The 20,342-nt window shown below is 36.1% G+C and overlaps 1 protein-coding gene across 37 annotated transcripts in view; it reads right to left on the reverse strand.

The window, feature by feature from the left end:
- Nucleotides 1-20,342, reverse strand: part of Nrxn1 (neurexin 1) — a 1,073,594-nt gene that overhangs the window by 976,617 nt on the left and 76,635 nt on the right. For 24 of the 37 annotated variants that reach the window (XR_003835265.1, XM_029470959.1, XM_021149685.2 and 21 more), the window contains one exon: nucleotides 466-483. The exons of 10 other annotated variants lie outside the window; for them this stretch is intronic. Coding sequence is in view for 25 of the 27 variants with exons in the window: in XM_029470959.1 (XP_029326819.1) it covers nucleotides 466-483 (18 nt within the window). In the remaining 2 variants the exon portion in view is untranslated. Of the gene's footprint in view, nucleotides 1-465; nucleotides 484-7,621; nucleotides 7,659-20,342 lie in introns of those variants that run through there. 3 more of the 37 variants (XM_021149686.2, XM_029470960.1, XM_029470978.1) reach the window with 2 other exon arrangements.

The raw sequence follows: 20,342 nt of genomic DNA on the forward strand, positions 1-20,342 counted from the left end.
GGAAGGAAGGAAGAAAGAAAGAAAGAAAGAAAGAAAGAAAGAAAGAAAGAAAGAAAGAAAGAAAGAAAGAAAGAAAGAAAGAAAATAAAAGAATGGAGACAGGATCATGCACTGTGTTGGAAACTGCTAATAAACAAAACAAAACAAAACAAAACAAAAACCGTTTTCTTTAAAAAAAAAAGTAGCTCTGTATAATTTGCTCATACAGAACACTGCATTAAATATTCTAAGACTTATATGGGTTTGAGAAATGTATTAGACATTAGAAATAATATTGAAGGGGATTTTACCCTAAGACTAGTGGCACTGAGAGTGTATATGTGTTCTATATGCAAAGTGATATGCAACTAGAAGCCAAGAGATTTTCAGAAAGGTCAACTTACCGTCTATATTCGAGATGAAATCTATTAATACTGAGAAATAAAAAGCAAACAGAAATTGGAAAATAAGGTAGAAAGCACCCACCTTCCACATTGTTGTCTTCTGAAAGCACATGACAAGGAAGGAGAGAAAAGGAAAAACATTCATTAAGCAGCATGCAGACTGGACCTTGCCTTTGCATGTCTTCCTCATGCAAGGCACCAAACACATCATGCAAAGTGCTCTGTCATTGTCATTCAAGGGGAAAAACAAAACCACAGGGGAGCAGGTTCCCTCCCATTGGTGGCATTTACAGACAAAATCACAAGAGCAGTCAGGTTCTGAACAAAGGATTGTTTGTTAATGAGTCTTTCAGTGCTCCACGTAAAGCGAACTGTATTGTGACTTCAGGTTTCTGGCAAAGTCTTTCCAGGCAATTTTAAAAAGCTTTTTACTTTTATTTTTCAGTAGTCCTAAAAGGCTTTATTTCTATATATTGATCTGCATCTCTTTTTAAAAGTAAGAAAACAAAACACTGAAAATAGCTGTGAAATTTCACCCAAAGTTGCTCTCCTCTGTCAAATGTGTTATGCACTGTCCTTTGCATTTGAATGCTTTTACTATATCCCCTAGAATGATACAGTGGATGTAAGCAACTGATATCTACAAGTTATTTGGTTTACTTGTTAGAAGGTCAAATTTTATTATATACACAGTATGCTATAATTTATTAAGATAGTGTTGAAAATATGGTGAATAGAAAGAGTGGCCACTGCAGAAGAAGTGCATCAACCAGGCTCGCTGTAAGTTTGTCATGTTGTAGTTCTTTGTGGAACAAGACTGGGAATGCCATTAAGCGAAGGCTAATGTTTAATGAGGTTCTTTTGTGTTTGCACATACCTATTTGGTATTTATATGTATTATATTTAAAAATATATTTTATATATGTACATATATATGAACACATATAACAGACATACAACTTTTAAATATATTTAATATGTAACCCATTTCAATGTACACAGTTTAAACTGATTAATAGTTATTCAGCAATAAAAACCAGTTTGTCATATGGGACTTGGCAGATAGGACTAAAGTGGAAGGGATGGCTGTCTCAGGAACTCAGGGCAAAATCTAGGTTTTAACGGTCATCAAAACATCTTAGTACTTAGTTATAGTGAACGTCCTTCTGGCGTAATTTTTATATGTGTTTAATTAACTGGATACTATAGATGGGTCATTTGAACAAAAGTAGTTTAGAAAATAAAGCAATATGCACATAGTAATCTAAGGATAAGTTTAAGTGATACTTTTCCAGTGGATGAAATGATCAACAAATTTTAAATTATGATTTTGTTTGAATAAAAACACATAGAACCTGAAATAGACAAGTATCTTAGTTCTTTTAATATTAAGAGACTCTCATTAGTTGATTAGTGGGGACACGATATGGTGTAGCAATACTTGGTTTGCTAAAGCTTATTTTGAAAGAAATGTTTTTAAAAAAATTCAAATATCTGTTGTTTTTTAAATGTTTTGGTTTTCAATTTACTATATAAATAGAGTGAATTCATTAATATAGATAGGATTTCTGATGTGACATAAGCAAAAATATTTAAATGTTATTTTGCTTCTGTATATTAGAAATATACAAATAATTATAATGTTTAGGGTATTTACACCAGTGCCTCTGTAAGTCTATTTCCTACTTAAGTCATTTTTAAAATATTACTCAATAACTTCCTAAAGTAAAAGAAACCCTTCATGTTTGAGGAAAATCAATTCCACTAATATTACTGAACTGCTGTAGGGAAAGAAGAGCACAGTAGTGACTTAGGCTAAGATTGTTGGGTCCATCCAAAAGCCACAGTTTTCTTTTACTGCTAGGAGAGGAAAAGGCTCAAAGGTAGTGCTGTGGATCATGCCCTGACATTCAGATTTTCTCCATTCTTACTCAGACAGAGAATATTCATAACTGAAGGGCCTCTGGTATGAAAATTCAACTTGGGCCCAATGTGCAACCAATCCTGACCTGTGTACGTTAAGAAAATTTGTCTCAGAATATTTGGATTTCCCGAAGAGCTAAGGTATTAGTTCAAAATATAAGGGGATATATTAACTTCATGTAAAACATGCAGAAGAAAGATGGCTTTGCTTGTTTCTATAATTTTCAGATACACTGACACACACACACACACACACACACACACACACACACCAAACAAAACAGAAAAGAAAAAAAAGAAAGAAAGCAAAAGAAAAAGAAAGCAAACTGCCAACCTTCTCTCCTTCCATTCTGCACTACACTCTGGTGCCCATTTTCCGACTATGATCTGCTCAGATTCGTGGATCTGAGGCTTGCCTGTGCATTATTTCATAGTGGTGCTGCAACTGTAACTTATCAATCCATCCCCAGGTATTTTCTTTCTCTCTAGCCCTCTAGCCTGTTCTTTCATGAAACAGTGTATGCTGAATTAGAAGAAATTTTGTTTTTTCTTTTCAACTTCAGCAATTGTGAGCATGCTGTTATGCAAACAAATGCTATCTGGGTTTTGAGCAGCAACAGGAAGGAACTGAGTTTTGGCATTCTGCAGTGTACAGGGATAGCAGCTGACTTTCAGTTTAATGGGAAATAAAAGGTGATCCAGCTGGCCTTACCTGTAAGCCTTGTCAAGTGAGGACAAATCTCTTACATGTAAAAAACCTGGATTCTTAGTTTTGCAGATCTAATTGTACTAGTGCATGGGCAGGTCTTGCAGTAATTAACTCTACTGTTATTACTCTGTAATTTATGAAAACCTTGCTTTTGTACTCCCTAGCTGCAGAAAAGTTAGAAATTGAAACCTTTAAATTTTTTCCATTTCATTTCTTTAAAGCAAGCTTCTCTCAAGCAAATGGGTATCAGATATTTCATGCTAGAAATGATATCTATGTGCTGTCAGGAAGGGAACCAGCAGAATACTGTCTGGTGTCTCTTTAAGTTACGACTGCAGTGTAGCTATTGACATTTTGGTTCTTTTGCTCCCAGCTTGTAAGAATGCATGGACAGAAAAAGAGCCTTGACAATTGCACAAAGAAGCTGCTTCACTGTGGTGTCAAGACCTGAGCTGCCTTCGGTGTGGTTTTGAGATAGAAGTTGGGCCCACAAGGAACAAATAGAAGATGAACATCTGGCATCTCAGTCTTTATTTGGTGTCTGTCTCCTTTACTTTGTGCCAGGTCACATTCCTACTTGAGTCTGCCTATTTAATACAGGTCATCCTTCTTCAAGGCTGAAATTGCACAGATAAGCCACTGTTTTAAACTAGTCACCTGGGATTCCAAGAGGAGCCAGATATCTTGGGATGTCTAGGACAGACACCTCATCCCTCTCCCTATCCTGAGCCCACACCTTCCTTCCAACAGATCCAAGCATGGCAATACTAAAGTAGTTACACTGCAGGAACTAGAGTCTCTCCCCACAGGTGATGGTAATGGCTGTCAGTGTATGGAAACATCTTGAATGATAGGCTGAGACAATCATGGACCCTAATAGGACAATGCCATTGACAAAGATCGCTTAACTGTGCATATCGCTTGCATTCTAGTGAACTTAAAATTCAAGGTGGCTTTGCTAAAGTGGACCTGAGGACACTGGAAGCTCTCATAGCTTTCTCTTTCCTTTGTTTTCTCCATTACTGGCCTATAATTAGCATGCTGCTGAAGGTGCTGAACCGAAGCTATTTAGACTGCTGTAGCCCCTTTTTGGCCTAAAAAATCTGTTACAGTTTCTGCCTTTAATACTAAGTCTATACATCTAGAAAAAGAAAAAGAAATAAGAAAATGAATGTATTTGTTTCAGTATGCCCCACCCACCTCCTTAAAAAAAATAAAATACTGAATCTTGCAGAGCAGAGTTTGGAATAAAATGTCACAAATAACACTTTCTGGCATATTCTATCAATTTGTTGAATACTGTGAGCATCCTCATCTAAATGTGCAGCAGCGGTCAGTTTGTGTGCCTCTGCAGACCTGAATGTTTGGCCAACAAAGCTACCAGGAACCACCCAGGCATATGCTCTTCTCACTTAGGTTTCCTTCCTTTTCTTTCATTTGCCTGTGATTGGCTCCCTTCATTGTCCTTAACTCTCTTTCTCTTCCATGCAAACTGGCACTAGTAAGGTAACTGGTCACACAGATGCGATACTGGGACAAGCAACAGGAACAAAACTACACTTCTACTCCCTGGTCCATCCAATGAATCTGGAACATCCATCCTCTCATTTTCTAGCTCCTCACACTGCTTCTTCAGACTTTACCCTTATTTCAGGGACTGAATACCAGGATGAAAGGGTCTGGTTCCCATGGTGGCACAGGATGGAGCTTGCTTTTATTTCCTTTAGTGTTGGCAGTGAAAGCCTTTAGAAAACCTCAATAGTCTGAGGATGCTTCAAGGACTAAGAAATGGAGGGAATCATGGAGACTATGGATTTATGTAGCGCTCAGCCAGAGGAAGAGAAACACTGGCCAGAGCAAGAGGAGCTTCAAACAGAAAATGAAGGATAAACATCCATTACGGATACTCACAAGAGGAAGGAAACAGCTCTGGGCAAGAATTGGGCAAATTACAAAGCATTTTTTTTTAAACAGATGGCCTCGGCTCCTGTTCCAAAATCACACAAATAAGCACTTAGCCAAGGTTTTCTCAACAGCCTGTTCTGAGTCCTGATCCTGGGCATTGAGTGCAGCCAACTCCTTCACTGCTCAGGAGTGAAAGGAAAGCTACAGATCAAGTACAGCTGGAGAGAGATGAGCCCAGCTTTGCTAACACTTTTTAGAAATTAAAGAGACCTGGGTATTCAATTCAAAATGTTCTATCTCCGGGTCCTTGCAGCAAACGCTTGCTAGTATATGCAATGCTGTCATTGTTTGGAGGCTAATTATGGGATGGATCCCTGGATATGGCAGTCTCTAGATGGTCCATCCTTTTGGCTCAGCTCCAAACTTTGTCTCTGTAATCCTTCCGTGGGTGATTGGATGGATCACAGGGCCCCCAATGGAGGAGCTAGAGAAAGTATCCAAGTTGCTAAAGAGACCTGCAACCCTGTAGGTGCAACATTATGACTAACCAGTACCCTGGAGCTCTTGACTCTAGCTGCATATGTATCAAAACATGGCCTAGTCGGCCATCACTGGAAAGAGAGGCCCATTGGACACGCAAACTTTATATGCCTCAGTACAGGGGAACGCCAGGGCCAAAAAAATGGGAATGGGTGGGTAGGGAAGTGGGGGAGGAGGGTGTGGGGGACTTTTGGGATAGCACTGGAAATGTAATTGAGAAAAATATGTAATAAAAAACTATAAAAACATGTTCTATCTCAGAGTTGAGGCTCATACAGAGTAGTGAGAGGGTGAGGACAAGGGCAGCAGAAGGCACAGGGGAGCACTTAGCCTGTTGTGGTACTGATGCTGTTGAAACAGTTGTGGGAACTTCTCAATGATTGCTCAAACTACTATAAAAGATATTCAACAATTCCTACATTATAAGCTCATTTCTTTACACTAGAGGCCTCACAAGTGCTTTCTGGTTTGTTTGTTTTTTTAGTTTTGAGTAAAAAGTGACTTCCAGCTTGGTATTTGCACATTCATGTCAGGAGTTGAACTTAGGAATGAGACATTGTGTAAAATGGTTATGACACAGTCTGCTGTGCATCTGGCCAAGCCATTCAACCACATTGAGATTAATTATTGAGTAATAAGTGTCTTACATATGAGATTGACAGGTGACACTGAGTAGTGTTTCTCAAGAGTTTCCCTGCCTGAGCTGTGCCACCATGATCAAAATGGTCCAAAGAAAGCTATACCAGATGAGCAAGGTCTATCCTTCTGAGAGTCTGAAATAAGAATATTTAAAAAGCCTAAAGAAATGCTCTGGGACCAGAGTGGGAGATAATTTTGAACGTGTCTGCTCATGGTTCTAGGTACACCTGGGATGACAGCGCTCAGTGTAGCTTTCTCTACAAACAGATCAATAGCAGTCTTCTGACCTGTGTGTCTGTAATACAGAATGCTGTACAGTCTACCTTAATTTTTGCATTTGACATATTTCTATGTCATCAAATTCCAGGAAGGAGGCTGACCCTTTTCTAAAGAAAACGTTGACCATCTCTGAGATTGTCAGGGTTTTGTTGTTGTTCATAAACCACTACCACAGAAATCTTATAATAACTCTAGATTTGGGTTCTTAGAACAGTCCAAACACTTATGTTGAATTTTTCTAAGAAAAAGAAAAAAATTTTGGACTGAAATTCAGAGAAGTTTCCATAAAACATGACTAAACCATATTATAGAAAGAAATCTAAATTTAGTGCTTAACAAATTAAATTTGCATATATTGCATAAAAATAAAGCTGTTTATATAATATTACTGACTTACCAATTAGGTATTCTATATGTACAGAAAACTAGAATTTATTTTGAAGTAAGAACTGTTTCAAGTTGTTATTTCAAATTCATTAACAGTTATGCATATTTATTAAATATTTAAAAAAGAAAATACACGGAATAATAATAGGGCTTTCTAAACTGCTCAGAAGTTTTCATTGTTCATGTTGCTTTGTGTGAAAAATTCAATATATTTGCAAGAACTGGTATTTATGGTTAATGTAAAAATTTTGTAGAAAACACTGAAACACATCTAAATTTATTTTTTTCTTGTTAAGGTAATTAGATCAGATTTAAAATTTCCCTGAAACTCTCAGTTCAGACTAAAATATTGCTAATAAAACAACAAATAGCTAATAATCTTTTAGTGTAGATTACTTAGCCAGGAAGAAAGCAGGTGTGAAGAGCTCCTCCTTGCTCTACAAATGAAAATCATTTAGACTATGACAACAAGGTGTTTAAACATATCCAGCCACCCTTTTCAGGTAAACAACGCAATACCAACAGACTCAAACGGACAGATGTAATATTTGTAAATTGGCAGTTTTCCAGAAACTGTTGCTCTTATATCCTAAATAAACATAATAACTGAAATCAAGGTAAACTAAAACTTTATTCTTTATATCAACCATTCCAATGAAAGTGGAAAACAATGAGAAACACTGCACATTTTCGTAAACTCTGAGTAAATTGAGGTTAAGAAATTCTTAAGGAATGTGGTCCCTATATTCTGCGAAAAGGAGGATAAAACTAACAGCAGAATACTCGTCACCATTTTTCATGTGCTACCACTAACAGCTTTAACCATCATGTTATGTCAGTAGTGAAGCCTCTATACCTGAGTGATTTGCCCAAGTCATGCAGAGAGCTCAAGGAACACGAAGACTCTATGGAAACCAAAGTGCACTTGTCAAGTTGAAAGTAGCAGGAACATTGCGATTAAAACTCTCTTAATTAATTGAAAACCTTTGCTGATTTTCTAAAGTTGAAGAAAATATTGAAAAATAGTTTACACTGTTGGCACATCTAGAAAAATCTTTGCTTTAACATCAATGGTGAGGCTGAGATTCCTAATTGTATTTATGCATAAGCAGTCTAACTGCTTAAAATGAAGGGGAGAATAGTCTACAATTTTTTACTGTCTTTAAAACTTAAAAGAAGCCTAGCATTTCTTATACAGCCCCAAATACCTTGCTTTCTTTGAAAAACATTATAATAACTTTTGGTTGAAAGTCTATTTTATTGGATATTATGATTGCAACTCTAGCTTGCTTCTTGGGGCCATTTGCTTGGAAGACTTTTTTCCAGCCTTTTATTCTGAGGTAGTGTCTGTCTTTGTTATTGATGTATATTTTTTGTATGCAGCAAAATGTGGATCCTGTTTGCATTATTTGCTAACAGTCTGTTAGCTTATGTCTTTTAGTTGGGAAATTTTGTCTGGTAATATTGAGAGATACTAAAGACAGATGGTTGTTAGTTTCTGTTAAGTTTGTTATAGGTGGCATTATGTGTATGCGTTTTTCTCCTTTTGGCTTTGTTGTGAGATAATTAATATCTTGTTTTTTTCTTTGGTCTAGGTACCCTCCTTGTGTTGGAGTTTTCATTCTAGAATCATCTGTAGGGCTGAATTGTTAGATAGATATTGTTTAAATTAGGTTTTGTTCTGGAATGCTTTGGTTTCTCCATCTATGTTGACTGAGAGTTTTGCTGGGTAAATTGTGCTGGTTTAACTAGCAGTCTGTATGTTGAAAAATGAAAATAGATCCATATTTGTCACCTTGAACAAAGCTCAAGTCCAGGTGGATCAAGGACCTCAACATAAAACCAGGCACACTGAATCTAATAGAAGACAAAGTGGAAAAGAGCCTCAAAGTCATTGGCACAGGGGAAATTTTCCTAAACAAAACTCCAATGTCTGAGGATCTAAGATCAAGAATTGATAAATGGGACCTCACAAAACTGAAAAGCTTCTGTAAGTCAATAGTACAAATTGGCAAACTACTGATTGGGAAAAAAAATCTTCCCTAACCCCATATTTGATAGAGGGCTAATATCTAAAATATAAAAAGAACTCAAGAAGCTTGAGTTCTCCAAAGAACCAAATAACCCAGTCAAAAAATGGGTTATATAACTAAACCGAGAATTCACGACAAAGGAATCTTGAGAAGCACCTGAAGAAATGTTCAAAGTCCTTAGGATCCATGAAATGCAAATCAAAACGACCTTGAGATTCCACCTTACACCAGTCAGAATGGCTGAGATAATAAATTCAGGTGACAGCACATGTGGGTGAGAATGTGGAGAAAGAGAAACATTCCTCCATTGCTGGTAGGATTGCAAACTGGTACAATTACTCTGAAAATCAATCTGGAGGTTCTTCAGAAAACTGGAAATAGCTGCAGACTCAGCTATACTACTCTTGGGAATATACCTAAAAGATGCCTCACCATGCCTCTGGGCATGTGTCCCACTATGTTCACAGCAGCCTTATTTGTGATTGTCAGAAGCTGGAAACAACACAGTTGTCCCACAACAGAAGAATGGATACAGAAAATGTGGTTCATTTACACAATGGAGTACTACTCAGCTATTAAGAATGAAGACATTTTGAGTTTTGCAGTCAAATGGATGGAACTAGACAATATTCTGAGTGAGGTAACTCAGACCCCAAAGGACATGCATGACATATACTCACTAATAAGTGGATATTAGCCAAAAGTACAGAATACCGATGATACAATCCACAGAACTCAAGAAGGTTAACAAGCTAAAGGGCTCAAGTGTCAGGTATTGGGGAAACAGGACTAAAGTCCCGATGGCCACCAGAAATAATGGAAACCTCAGGATGTAGGAGGTGGGGAGACCCTCTAGGATATGCCAGAGATCTGGGAGATGACTCAAGATTCAAAGGGAGGGACCTTATATGAAATACCTAACAGTGGGGAGAGGGAGCTTGTAAGCCCATCTCCAGTAGCAAGACAGGGTATCAAGTGGAGGGATGGGGTTGCCATCCACAGTCAAAAACTCTGGCCCAGAACTGTTCCTGTCTAAAAGAAATGCAGGGACAAAAATGGAGAAGAGACTGAGGGAAAGGAGTTTGAGTGACTGGCCCAAATCGGGATCCATCTCAAGGGGGATATTCATGGCCTAACACTAATACTGTATAGTGTACTTATAGACAGGAGACTAGCATGGCTGTCCTCTGAGAGGTCCAACAAGCAACTGACTGAGACAGAGGCAGATACTTACACCCAACCAATGGACAGAAACCAGGAACACCTAGGGTTGAATTAGGTTTTGAAAAACTGGAAGAAGCTGAGGAGGAGGGCAACCCCATAGGAAGGCCAGCAGTCTCAACTAACCTGGACCCCTGAGATCTCCCAGATACTGATCCACCAACCAGGCAGCATACAATAGCTGGTCGAGACTCCTGACACATACATGTATAGCAGAGGACTGCCTGGTCTGGTCTCAGTGAGAGAAATGCATCTAACCTTAGAGAGACTTGAAGCAAGAGGGAGTGGAGAGGTCTGGTGGTGTGAGGGGTGGGATTGGGTGGGAACATCCTCTTGTAGATGGAAGAGGAGGAATGGGATGAGAAACAGTCAGAAGGCGGTGGACTAGATGGGGATAAGAACTGGACTGTAAAAAGAGATATACTACTACTACTAATACTACTACTATTAATAGTAATAATAAAATAATACTAATAAACATAATATAAAAGGATATATTCATTCAACAGCAAATATTTGATCACTGCTCTCATCCTGTATAGGTTAGCCTCCCTTGAGGCCCACTTATTATTTCACTTTACTTAGAAACACATCTGATGAAATAGCTCTTTATATTTTTGTGTATAGTAAATCTCTTAGAAGCTAGGCAGATAAGCTATATTTTCAGTATATGAATCAGCAACAAAAACTAAAGAAAGCAGTGGTGCACGCCTTTAATCCCAGCACTCAGGAGGCAGAGGCAGGCAGATTTCTGAGTTCGAGGCCAGCCTGGTCTACAGAGTGAGTTCCAGGACAGCCAGGGCTATACAGAGAAACTCTGCCTCGAAAAAACCAACCAACCAACCAACCAACCAACAAACAAACAACCTAAGTACATTTGTCAGTTAAAGTTTTGTTTTAATATTTTACAAAACAAAGGAGATGAGAATAGCTACTTCAGAATGTAAGCAGTTTGACAGCACTGGAGAAGTCATACATGTAGTTGAGAACTAGCCTCTAGCAATTAATTGGCACCAGTGCTAGTCTGTGTGTAGGAGAACATCATAGGCTCCAGCAATGGAGTTTCTACCTGTTCATTTATTGACCTAGCTTCCTCATTTAATGTTTTTCTAGAATGTTAGGCTCCCTTTAAGCAACATGCATGAGTATAAATGAACAATTCATTTTTGCTAATATAAGGCACCTTAAAGTGTTTACATAGCCCAGAGTACTTTTATTCATTCTGTGAGTGACACAACAGAAAGCTCATACATGATTATTACTTAACGTATAAATGGGACTATGACTGTCAGAAAAAGAAAGTCATACTTTGGATACAGTTTTGAGGTTTAAAATTTAAGCTATTACGTGTTTACTATATAACTCATATGTTTCTTTAAATTTCTTGGCAAGACTATTATATAATAATGACTTCAATTAAAAAAAAATCTTCCTACTTCTCAGCTTTAAAAGATGTTTGAAACACCAACCTTAAAAAACCAAAACTAAACAAAACTAGACAAAAAACAAGAGCAACAAAAACATGCTTACAAACATTGGCATACCATCATCTGCCATTACACTGGCCTATAGGTCTGAAGATATACATCTAACTGTCCTGCATTTTATGAACACACTTGCACCTTGCTTTATTATTTAATTTTTTCTGTTATAAAATCTAACAAATTAGATTAAGAGAACCATAATAAATACACTTACATTGCCACTAGTAACACATCTATTTCTTCAACAGAAAGTTATTCTATTTATTACACACAAATAATAAAATATAGACATCTTTATATGTTTGATTCTATTGTTAATGTTTGTACTGATAGAAATAGAGATTAAGTGAAGTTTTCTTCAGATGAATTATGCTCATTGCTTGGTTTTTTTTGAAACCTGGTCTTTTATGTATTTGTAGCTAAGGATGGAAATAAAAGCCTCCTCATTTTCCTGTTCATTCTTCCAAATGGTCAGATTATAAGTGTGGGATACTACAGTGGCAAGAGCAGCATTCCCCTAACATGATTCAATATAGAGGTCAGCAATGATGTGTCAACAACAACATTTCAGTTAGAATTAAATAACACCAATAATTGACCTCAGGTGCTGCAGCCACATTGTACACAATTGACAACCAGGTATGATCACTGTTTGGCAGATGAACAACACAGATTGTATTTCTGCCAACTCAGAAAATTCTATTGGAATAGTGACACAAGTTAAAAGGGCCATAAAAGGTCCCTGATACTATCTAATGATAGTAAGTTGTATGTATTTGTTGTTATTTCTGTTAATAAAGGGATATGACAAATTCATAATAATATTCTAAAAGAAAACATTAATTTATATTGGATGTGGTTAGTGTATGTGCGCAAAATAGAAAACTATGTGGTATTTTCATTTTAATTTCAAAATAATAAAAATAATTTAGAAATAATCCAATAAAATTTTTATTGTAGTTGTTTTAGATACCTTTGACTAATTCAAGTCTGAACAAGTATTACTCTTTAAATCATGTGTCCTGTTCTTTAAGCTTCATAGCATAACATTTTGAATATGTCTCATTTCTTAAATAAATTTAGCCATGTGGTATTTGATTACCCACTATTACTGCCCATCTCCTTCAGTATTCCACCCAATGTCATCCCATATTTTTGCCTTTATATTTCAGTCTATGACATTTTTCAGGAATAGTAGGTTATTTGTAGAGCAGATAAAATGTATACTTCATACCATTCTTCTATAAAGAGTTTTCTAGTAGAATAATCACTCAAAGAACTACCTTGTAATTAAACAGACCTCTTGTTCAGTATCGCATTATAGATAATTAACCATGTGGTGAGAAGCATCCACATTGCTAGAGAACTGAAATTTAGCAGCAGAGCAAATACTGAAGGTAAGAAGTCAGGGTGAGTCCTGAGTTCCTTCTACTCTTCAAGATGCTGAGCCTGTTAAGGGGTTGTTATGTGGAAATCCATGCATATTAGGAACTCTGGATCAACATATAATAGTGAAGGTGAATCTATGAATTGGGGGATGGCAAAGGAGGCAAAGTGACAAAAGTAGTCAGGAGATAAAAGGATGGGTTAAACAGTGTCAGTAAGACTGAATAAAATAGGCTTGGTCAGTACAGTGCTTGTTACACATGCATGAGGAACTGGGCTCAGATTCCTAAGAATCCCCCAAAGCCTGGCACAGTGTAAGCTGTGGAATCACACAGATCCCGGGACCTGTAGATCAGCCAGCTTTATCAGTTGGTGGGCTCCAAATTTGGTGTGAGACCCTGTGTCCAAAAGGGAGTAGAGAGCAGAGGCAGAGTGAAGTAAAACACTCAACATCAACTTCTGGTTTCCACAATAAGAGGACAAGGCAGGTGTACCCTCACACACGTGCATATCCCAGATGTAGTACACACATATACACACATACACCACAAATATGCCACACACAAACACACACACACACCACACACACACACACACACACACACATACACACCAAACACACACATAGAGAGAGAGAGAGAGAGAGAGAGAGAGAGAGAGAGAGAGAGAGAGAGAGAGAGAAATACAAAATAGATAGATCTGCCAAGTTCAGGACATACAGAATTATTTTTACAAAATGCTCATCACTACTAATCAAAACATGCCCTTTTTATAAGATAATAACATCAAATTTCTATTAATACACAATAATAATAGAAGAAGAAATGTCAGAATGGAAATAAAAATGTTTATGGCCTTGAGTATGTAAGGACACTTGAAGCCTTGACTCATGACATGAGAATGGCTTGAAAGAGATTATAAAATAGCATCCGAAATTTATTTTAGTTCAAAGAAGTAAATATATGTTGGGAGCCAAAGTCAGTATACTATTTGAATGCAAATTTACATCTTATAAATCAAAGCAAAGCTTACCTGATCATAAAATAATAAGTAAGTCTTAATAGATCAACTTAATTACCTTAACTGGTTTCTGATATTATTACAGGAAAAAAAAAACAGTTGTATTATGTATAGTGTTTGTATTGATAATAACTACTGGGAACAAAGCATGTAACATGATCTCATGCTTAGATAATTGGCAATTTTCACGGAAGTCGATTCTGTTCAATACATACAGTATTGAGAGTAACAGTACTGAGGAAACTGCAGGAAAAAAATGTATAAAAGCTGTTTTCTGAAATAGCACACAAGCAACTATGACTCATTGATTACTAAGTTTCTCATAACACAGCATGGGCATTGTTTTTGGACTGATTAATAAATGAACATATCAAATAGTTTAAAATGGATTTATTATTGGAAAACAGAATGCTAAAGTTGGTAAATATATTTGAAAATATATAGTGTATAGTATACACTACAGTAAATAGACAAAACCAAGATATCACACCATATCTTTAAGTAATTAGACATCTTGGCAGAGTGTATAAAAAGGTCCTGAAAAACATACAGTTCATTAAGGCTCAAAAAGGGGCTCAGAAAAAACAGGAAAAGAGAGATAGAAGAAATCTATAATGTGCTGTCATGTGGATTTAAAGAGTACCTGTTCCTTTTTTAAAATAATTAATATTTACTACTTGATTCATTTGCCAAATGTTTAAAGTATTCCATATACAGTGGAATACAGTTCATCACAGAAATATAAAACCACTTACTTAATAAATCATAAGGCACTGTATGTTGAGGTAAAACTCATTTAATTATATTGGCCATGATATGATAATATTATAATAATGCTTTCTTATTCAAATTGTACTTTTAAGAACCTTTGCATAGACATGTTTGTGTTCGTGTGTGTATATGTTTGTGTATAGCTTTGGACTGATTAATAAAAGGACAAATACAATAATTATTAATTAAAACAGTTCTACTAATTAAAAATAGAATGTTGAAATTTTAAGAACATTTGAAAGTATAAGTATAGTGTAGAGCAAAAAAATTACAACAACAAATATATATGAGCAAAGATTGTTGAACCTGCAGTCTGAAAATATATATTGGAGTAGAAAAGTGCTCACATGCATATGAGTAGGAGTGTACATAGACACATATGCATATATATGCTTCATATATATGTAACAATGACTTTTTAATTGCTGTCTTAATTTCTTCTATAAAAGTAGCTCTGTGTAGCAAACCTTTTTGTCGCCATGTATCATCCTAAACGATGCTCTTAAATCAGCAGTTCTCAACCTGTGACTGCAAACTCTTTGGGATTCAAGTGAACCTTTCCCAGGGGTCACCTAAGACCATCAAAAACTACAGGTATTTACAATACAGTTTATAACATTAGCAAATTACAGTTATGAAGCAGCAGCAATAATAAATCTGTGGTTGAAGGTCACTACACCATGAGGAACTGTAGTAACTTGTCACATCAGTAAGATAAATATTTTGGAGGGAGAAGAACAAGTCAGATTCTAGTATCTGTTCCATTCAAGCTATTAAGAGACTCAAGAGGCATCAAAGGGGTATGCCCACCCACTTTTTTCCCTTGGTCGTTATTGCTTAAGGAAAGCTGTTGATAAAGTTGATGATGCAGAAGACACTCATCACTAACTCAAGGCACACCTAATCTTGTGTAATCTCACTAAATAAACTGGCATAATAATTATCACACAGGGAGAAAGAAACAACTAAGATCCAAGGGTACAAATATGTGCTTTATTCATTATTCTATAAACATGAGTCCGGCTCTCTCATACCCAGTCCTGTGATCTTTCCTCTATATTGCTGATGTTCAGCAACACATCAATTAGTCACATAGACCCTAAACTAATCTGAGTGTATCTGTGGGAAAGAAATCTTCCAAACTATAAGAAAAACATTTAAATAGTAACTGAGTCAAAATTATTTTTAATCACAAAGCTCTTTTACCTGTGAAGTATAGGCACCATTTATTCAGGGTAATTAAATTATTTCTTGTATATTTAGAAACATAAAACCAATTTTTATCAAATTTAACTATTTTGATGAAAATTTGAATCAAAGCTTTTGCACAATTTTAATAAACTTTGCAATTTACTGACTAGAATGGGTTGTGGACCAGATGGACTCCAAGTCTAACTCCTAGCACAGTTAGACTCCAACAAGTTTTCACCTATCTAACAATTTGGCTTTTTAGATTTGAAATGAAAAAAAGCAAAAAAGATACTTAAAATGGAATTCTTTACATCTTGAACTAAATAGCTAACATATGCTTTATCTGAAATGGTTACCACAATATCTGATTTATATATATATATATATATTCTAATTAAATGATATAAAATAAATACTGTGTATATATACATGTTTTATTTAGGTATATTAAATTGATACATTCAGTGATGCTAATCTGGTAAATAAAACAAAGGCCTTCTGGGTCTGTTTAGATGGGTACTGATTATTGTTATTCTTGTTCCGCGGTTAATTTCACCACACAGAGTTAAGTGCATTATCCGCATTCAGTGTCACAGTTGTTCATTGCATTGTTCAGTGACTTCCTTGTGATTCACTAAACTGATTCTTGCTAAGGTTATACAGCAGTATAATGAGATTTTCCGCCTGCTCTCTGATGCTTATTCTTATTTAGGGTTCTTGAAATTCTGAATGTAACTTCTTATAATCAATAAACAGAAGAAACAATCATATACAAAATTTTATGAGTTTTAGATTTCTTTTTTTTTTTTTTTGAGACAGGGTTTCTCTGTGTAGTCCTAGCTGTCCTAGAACTCTCTCTGTAGACCAGGCTGGCCTCGAACTCAGAAATCTGCTTGCCTCTGCCTCCCGAGTGCTTGGATTAAAGGCGTGCACCACCACTGCCCAGCTGAGTCTTAGATTTCTAAAACTGAAATGAATCTGTTAGAGATTCACTTTAATTTTTTTAAAATAACAGAATCAAAGGCACAACTGTATAGTACAGCGCGTCCTTGTCTTCACGGCTGAAGCTTTGAACTACACTTCCAGTTAGCAAATTGCTTTGAGAAGAGACTTCAGGAAACTAATGTCTCTTCTCCCTAACTGACAGCAGAAATCCAAATAAAGGTATTTTTTTGTTGTTTTCTTTTCATATAAAGTTTTGAACTAAAAACTAACTTTCTTATTATCATCAGATTCCCAATCTAAAAGATATATGTGCGGATGAACACTAAAAAACCACCCCAAACAGCCCACCAATAGCATGCCTGTCACCACAAACAAACCACCGATAGTGTGCCTGCCACCCATTTTTTAAAGGACATACAAAACCATACATATAGAATTTCATTTAAAAAATAACAAATATACATTTTGCCAACCTCAAATACAGTTAAATTCTTATGTATTTTGTTCATATTAAGTTTACAGATGAAAGTAACTGTGGTCTAGAGTGTCAAGTTAGCAATTTATGTCACAAGAAATTGGAAACTGCAAACACTAACGTGTCTCTTTCCAGAGAAGAAGTATTCAACTGAAGCTTCTGGAACAAACAAATGGTTTGCCCCAATCTAGGAATGAATTGTGGCCACCTCTGTTTGCATCCAAATCGTGTCTGGGAAATATTCCACAGGCTGAGTAAGAAGAACTTGAGGCGACCATCCCAATAATAAATCCTGTTAGATAAGATTTATATGTAGATACGTTTTGAAATCAAAAGGTTAGACAGAAGAACTATGCAGTAACATCCTTAGAAAGTAAGGATGTTGCAGAGTCATTGAAACATGCATGCAAGTAAAAAAAAAGAGGAAATTTTTATTGATGGTTTTATATTTATTCTATACAACTTAGAATAAGTACTAAAAAAGTTTATTTGTTAGGTGGTTGCAGCATTTTATTTCGAAAAAATCGGATGGGAAGAGGCCTCGGAAAAGAGAAGTGCAAGAGCCACTTTGCATCTGTTAAAATCAAGATTGTCTTCAAAATTCCACACACACGGGTTTAGTTGTGTTTAGAGAGAATTAAGAGGGAACTTGCAGGTCTTGTTTCAGAAGTGATTTCTTTCACTTGCCTAAAACAGTGAACAGGGTACATTGGAGCTGGTAAGTTAGCAATGTGAATTTACCTGCCTACTGGTATGCACAAGAGAAAGTACAACTTTGGGAGCAAAGGCAGCCTGCGATGGGCTGACCCAGTTTAGATACTTGTTACATAAATTACAGAAAATGGTGTAAAGCCTTCTTTGAAAGATCTCAGAATTATGCCTTCAATCCAGAATTTCAACTATATTCTACAACAATGAGCAATTCATGTCTCATTGTTGTTTCAGTATCCCTCTTTGTAAATTAGAAGACAATTAAATTTATTTATTTGACCAACTGTATATTAATAAGACTCATTTAAACTGTATATAATGAATGCCTGAGTATTTCTTTAATCCTGCCAACTAGCTTCCTATGATGAAATATGGGGAAAGGTAATTAAGTGAACCTGAATCTTAGTTTTAATACATTCAAGAATTTTCTTACCCTATATAGTGCTTCTGTCTAGCCAAAGGAAATTGTATACTAAGTAACGCTAAGAGTGAATACCAACTGATTTCCAAAATAGTGCAGTATAATTAGGAAATTCTTGAGTCAAATTTCTGTTTACGCCTGTACTGTAAAAGCTAATCATTTGTTTGTTTTCTATAAGAAGGACTTGATTAAAGCCTCTAGCCACAATAATGAAATAACCCTGTGCTGAAGGACGCCAGCTTGGCTACTGCATCAGTGTGCCAAACCCATAATTACGGCACAGGGATGTTTATAAATTTAAAAAAGCAGTGACATTTACACTAAGACTACAAAGAAGGCTTCTTTTAAGAAGAATGTATTCTCAATGACTGTAACTCTATACATACGGTGCAATGTGAATAATTAAACATCTACATACAATGTTTAGATCAGGCTCTGATCTATGAGGACTTCTTAAAATTCTTTAGAAAGGATCAGTTAATGTTTTAAGGTTTTCAGGTACTGTAGTAGTCCCTTTTGCAACTATTCAACTGTGGTACTGAAATATGAGAGAAGGCACAGGAGATAAAAATATGCAAGACCGTGTTCCAGTAATGCTACTTTGCCTAACCCAGAGACTCAGCTTGACAACCTCTGACCTACTTCCTAATTCTCCAGTACTAAAATGTATTGTCTCAGAAAATCAATACTAATTAACACATAGTTAAGAGTAATCGATTATAAATGGAGTGCAGTGGATATAACATTTGTCAAGTTTCAAAGCATATGTTACTCTGCTTCTCTACAGTTAATAAGCAAAGGCATGGCAGGTTGAAGTTTGTCTCTTTGGTGGAGACAAGGTAGGTTGAAACATGCAAGAAGTAATAAGAGTAATTGTTTCAATTGTATGTTTTAAAACTGCTAAAAGTCACGTCTCCTCAGGGACAAACACAGAGGGCACCCTGTGAAAAATCACTGCTAATTGATTTAATGAAGCCCAGGTACTGGAAAGAATAAACAGACAGGATCTGTGGAGCTGGCACCTTAAGACTCACTACTCAAGTGAACACAAGGTACCTTAGTCATGAAGATGTTTGCCAAGAACTCCCTGACCACAGGTGTAGAAAGGCTGCCCAGGACACTAGAAGTATAAGCTGACACTGTGAGCATGAATATTGAAAAGTCATTTGTCAAGAGCTCTTGACAAGTGAGTTTAGAATACTTGTACCCTCTTCCATTGACTTAAACAGTGGCTCAGTATGACTGAAGATGACATGATGACTCTAAGAAACCAAATCCCTTTGTGCACATCCCAGTGATTCTTAAATGAATTTCTCTAGAGCCTTTTTTTTTTATAAGTAAAGGCTATCAACATAATTCCACAGGACCAAACTAGGAAAGGCTAAAACATAGATTATTGCACTATTTCACTTCTTGACCCTAGATAAAGCAGCATTAAAATGATATTTAACAATGAAAGAATAAATATACTCATTTAATTATTAACATATATCATAATTTCATACTGTTACATTGTTTTTTGTTTTTTTTTACTTGTAGACAAGTTATGGAAATCAATATAATAACTAAAGTGATTTAAACAGCATGAGACTTTGCTCACTTAATATCTTAAGTAATTGTGAATTGAATGTAGAAAAATGACAGGAAGCAAATCTACTGAAGATACTATCAAGTCACAGAGACTTAAAGAACTTTGTGCTAAAAACTCTGAAATCGATTAAAATCCTAGTGATTTACACTTTTGCTGAATATGATTTAAATCATCTAGCAAGAAATCAGCTTGCAGAAGAACTGCATGTTTTGTCATTCCCTGGACATATATCTCTCTTTCGTGTGCTATCTAATGACAAGAGGTAGCTCTGACACAGTTACTGGGCAGTGATTACCTGGATCAATATGCATCATTAATTCTATAGGTG

The sequence above is a fragment of the Mus caroli genome, chromosome 17 (assembly GCF_900094665.2).
Source record: "Mus caroli chromosome 17, CAROLI_EIJ_v1.1, whole genome shotgun sequence".
NCBI lineage: Eukaryota > Metazoa > Chordata > Mammalia > Rodentia > Muridae > Mus > Mus caroli.